Here is a 4,307-nt window from a genome sequence, read left to right on the forward strand (position 1 = left end):
TAGTTTCAGTGATGCCATATTGTTCTTTCATTTGACCGGAATAGCAAGCTGCTTTCGATCTGTACACGTAAGCCATTTAATTTGTATATTACACAAATGTTTCCGCGAACTGACAGTTTTTAGGTTAGAAAGGTGCAAAAGTGCAGAATCACTCCAGCATCCCCTTAATGGCCTGGTAATTTTTACTTTCAGAGAGAGAGAGTATTTGCACGGAAAAGCAACAGGAGCGTTATTAAATTATTGCCACAAATATGGCTCCACGTATGAATAATAGGGGACTACGAATGGATTTGCGAGTAAATAATTGCGACTTTTATTTTTTATTTCTTTATTTTTTTTTATGAGAAAGCTTCGGTCTGCCTTTAACTTCTACCAGTTTTCCTGTAATTGCAGCTCTTCACGCGTCTATCCCGTTTTTCGCGATTGTGCAATACTACGATTTCGACCGCCCCGTATTTGTATCCGCGATATTTAATTGTTTTATATACATATAACGTTTCAAAATTTCGCAATTTTGACATATTTTCGCGAGTACACGGCGTTGCGTGAAATATCGTGCTTCCGTCAGCATCCTTCTTTGAGGGCTACGTTGTAATATCACTCTTGTAACATCGCCGGAATTTCATTCTGTCTTTACACGTTGCCAGGCAGTACCGAGGCATCGACTGATTCGTGCGGGGGAAGAAAGCAGGCGGGCAGGTCGGCGTTTCTAACGAAGTAGAAATTCCTGCGCACGCCAGCCGCCTTTGCCGGCAATCGCAACAAGGCACGTTTCGAAGCCGGGCATCGAAGCTACCTGCCAGTGAACAATGAAGGGATCAATTACCGTCCTGGAACACCCCGGCAATGGGGAATTGAGACGAAAATACCCGCGGTTGCGAGCTGGAAACGAACGTTTGATCCGCGATTCGGCCGCCTGCGCAAACTGGATTAGTTCGCGGCGGGGAAAAAAAAGGAAAGCATTTAATTAAAGTGTAGAGAGGGATAAATTGTTACTGCAAATACAGCTTTGTTTACAGGCCGTTAACATGAGCTGCAGTCACCGCGAAAATACGTAGAAGGCGACGGGCTTTCCCTTTAAATTTTAACTTGTTTCACCACCTAATCAGGCAACTCGTCAAACTTTTCGTTCGTCTCCAACATTTCTTCCCTACGATCCTCTAGATTCGCACACTGAAAAAAAAATCTGACGGATTCCACCAGTCGTCTGTTAGAAATTGGACGAATCAGAATTCCTTTAGGATTTACCAGAAGTGTAGCTGGTAGCACTGAAAATTATATAATCGTGGGACGATACGGCATTTCGAGGAATTTTATGAGTCCTTTGAAATTTGACCACACATTTTACAAACAATTATACTAAAATTTGGAAAAGCTCTCATAAAGTTGCTCAAAAATGTTGTCCTACAATCGCACGGTTTTCAGGACAATAAGGATAATTTAAGAGAAAATTCTCTACGTATAGTAATTACTTATAGTATACATTTTACTAGCAAAGTACCAAAGTTCTTCGAGATGCCATGTTGTCGCAGGATCTTATGATTTTCAGGGTAAATTTTAAGGGAAAATTCTCCAACACGTGTAATTTCAGCGACCACCGATCCGCGGTTTCCGCGTTAGTTTGTCGCGTGGATACGCATTTGTCGTTAGAAGCCCCTTCCGGGTCTTCCGCGAGATCGCGAGGGGGTCGAAAGGTTTCACTCACGCGAGCATGGACGCGTCTCGTCGCTCCCATCTCCGCAGTCGTCGACGACGTTGCAGACTTTGTTGAGGGCGACGCAGTGCCCGTTGGCGCACTGAAACTCGCTCTGCCGGCAGGAAAGCACCGTCGTCGCCGTGAGGATGCAGGTGCAAACGAGCCAATGCATGTCTGAAACAATGGGAAAAAAAGCAACGTGGCTTAAGCATCGTAGGAAAAATGAGACTCCTCGCGCGCGCGAGTGATCTGAATTTTTCACGCGACTTGAAAATTTCGAGCGACTTGTGGCCATCGTTGTCTGCCAACCAAAGTGCATCTACGTTTAAATTACATGAATCCTTGACGCGACAGATAATTTTCGCCACTTGCGCGATACAACGTACATACAACCAATTACGTTTAATTACCGTAATTCGATAGAATGGAATAATTGCGGGTAAATTGTGTACCTTAGCCCGTGAAGCGTTTCGCGAGCCATTTTCGAGATTCAAAAGGTCTGCTCTGCGAAACGTGACCCGTTCAGGCATTTTTGATTAAGCTATTCTTTCATAAAAAAAATATTTGTTCGCCACGAGTACATAATGGTATTTGAATTTTGTGAATCAATGGGTAGGAGAATCGGTGGATCGAAAGTCAGCGGAACGAAGGTATATTTACACAGAGAATCAGTGGAACTGATTGTGAGTTTTTCGACGCGCGAATTATATATACAATTTTGCGCCGCGATTCGAAATTGTTATATTGTAGAGCTCAATAACGGATTTCGTTTAATTCGCAGCAAATATCGTTTTATCAAATAATTGCAAAACTTACTGGTTTCGTGAGCATTAAAATATTACATCGGTCTCGCCGTCTCTTAAAACTACGACGTAAAATTACGGTGGGACGAATGAAAAAGGTGATTCTACATTTCGCTCATTGAACTTAATTCAACTAGTATCACAAGAACGCGAGCGAGAGTCGCGCCCGGCTTCGTCTGGGATTAACAGAGTTGCTACTACTAACGTAAAAATATTATTGTTGCGGTGATGATAAAGTTTCGTAACAACGTGAACGCGCAACTTTGTCCGCGAAGTTAAATCGAACAGGAACACGAAGGATATCGGGCCACGTTCTCTCGATTTCCGGCGTCGCCTGAAAGCGTCGGCGTCGTTCACCCAATTGAAGCGAAACTTTCTCACTATTCTCGATCCCCCGACGTAATCCGCGTGGTCTTTGCTTTTTTCCCCCCCTTTAAAATGCTAAAACTGAGGTCAGATCGAGCACGGTAGCTGACCAACGAGTTCGCTAATTACGATATTATAGGAGCGAATTTTGCAATTCGTTCCGGCTGCAACTAGTTTTTATCAATGCATCATAAGGAAAATATAATTGTTGCGGTGATGATAAAGTTTCGTAACAACGTGAACGCGCAACTTCGTCCGCGAAGTTAAATCGAACAGGTAACAACGCGTAAAAGCCACGTGAATTTGTTGCCCGCCGTGTATGTTAAAATTTCGTCGGTTATCAATCGCAGAAGTTTTTGCATTCCGGCCGTTAATCGCCGAGCTCCGGTTCCGAGAAATGACGTAGCGTCATAAACACCCCGGACAAAAGCACTGCCGCGCGGTTTTTCCGACGCTACGTAGGAAATTGTTTACTTGAAGGTCGCCGCACAATCATTCGCTCGCCGTACCTCGAGCCGGCAAGCAGTGTCGTTCGTCGCTCCGTACCTAGTATTACTTTTACGTTATCTATTTCCGAAACGCGATCGCGTTGAGTACGGGAATAAAACTCTGTTAATTTGCACGTCTTCGTCAGTAACAAGTAACGTTCATCGATCGATTATTAAGTTTCTAAAACTTGTGAAGATAAACGAATTGCACGTTGAGTCGCCGGCTTTTTGTCAACGTACAGGGTGTTTCGGCAACATACACATGAGCAAGTTGGGTTGCCTATCTGCTTACCGACAGGGGCACACTTTATCGGGCTCACAGAATAAGATGAGATGCAAGTTCGGTGGTTTTCTAATTCTTATACAGTGTATGTGCAGTTGTATTTTAATAGATAAAATAATATAGAATACAAAATTTAATGAAGAAATTCGAACAAAAATATTTTTTATTTTATAATATAAAATTATAATACAATAATATTATTTTGTCTATTAAAATACAACTGCACATACACTGTATAAGAATTAGAAAACCGCCGAACTTGCATCTGATCTTATTCTGTGAGCCCGATAAAGTGTGTCGCCCTGTCGGCAAGCAGATAGGCAACCCAACTTGCTGATGTGTATGTTGCCGAAACACCCTGTACATAGATATTTTACGAGATTAACTTATCTAATAAAATATAAAAGTGAATCGTGATACGTTATCGTGAATACATCTCGTTTACGCATCGCGCCTTGAACTATCTTTCGATTTCGGTGTAATCTGTCTTTCCTTCAGTTTCGAGAAACGACTTGATCGTAGTGGGTGTTTCGCTCGCACAGTTTATTTCACGTAAGGATCAGATTGCTTGACAATTCGGATTGTAAAATATCATTTGTAAAATATTGTACGTTTCGCGGTATTCAAGACGTGTACGGGAGTGTCACGTAAAATTTCGCGCGATCGTTAAA

At 42.5% G+C, this 4,307-nt stretch overlaps 1 protein-coding gene across 1 annotated transcript in view; it reads right to left on the minus strand.

Moving 5' to 3' along the window:
• The window catches only part of LOC105562742, a 52,258-nt gene extending 48,459 nt beyond the window's left edge, over positions 1–3,799 (minus strand). Inside the window, exon 1 of the mRNA XM_012013799.1 lies at positions 1,706–3,799. Coding sequence (XP_011869189.1) covers positions 1,706–2,015 — 310 coding nt within the window. The 5' untranslated portion in view covers positions 2,016–3,799. The remainder of the gene's footprint in view (positions 1–1,705) is intronic.
• Between the last annotated feature and the right edge of the window lie 508 nt (positions 3,800–4,307).

This window comes from Vollenhovia emeryi, unplaced genomic scaffold, assembly GCF_000949405.1.
Source record: "Vollenhovia emeryi isolate VEMERY1.0 unplaced genomic scaffold, V.emery_V1.0 DF939184.1, whole genome shotgun sequence".
In the NCBI taxonomy this organism is placed as follows: domain Eukaryota; kingdom Metazoa; phylum Arthropoda; class Insecta; order Hymenoptera; family Formicidae; genus Vollenhovia; species Vollenhovia emeryi.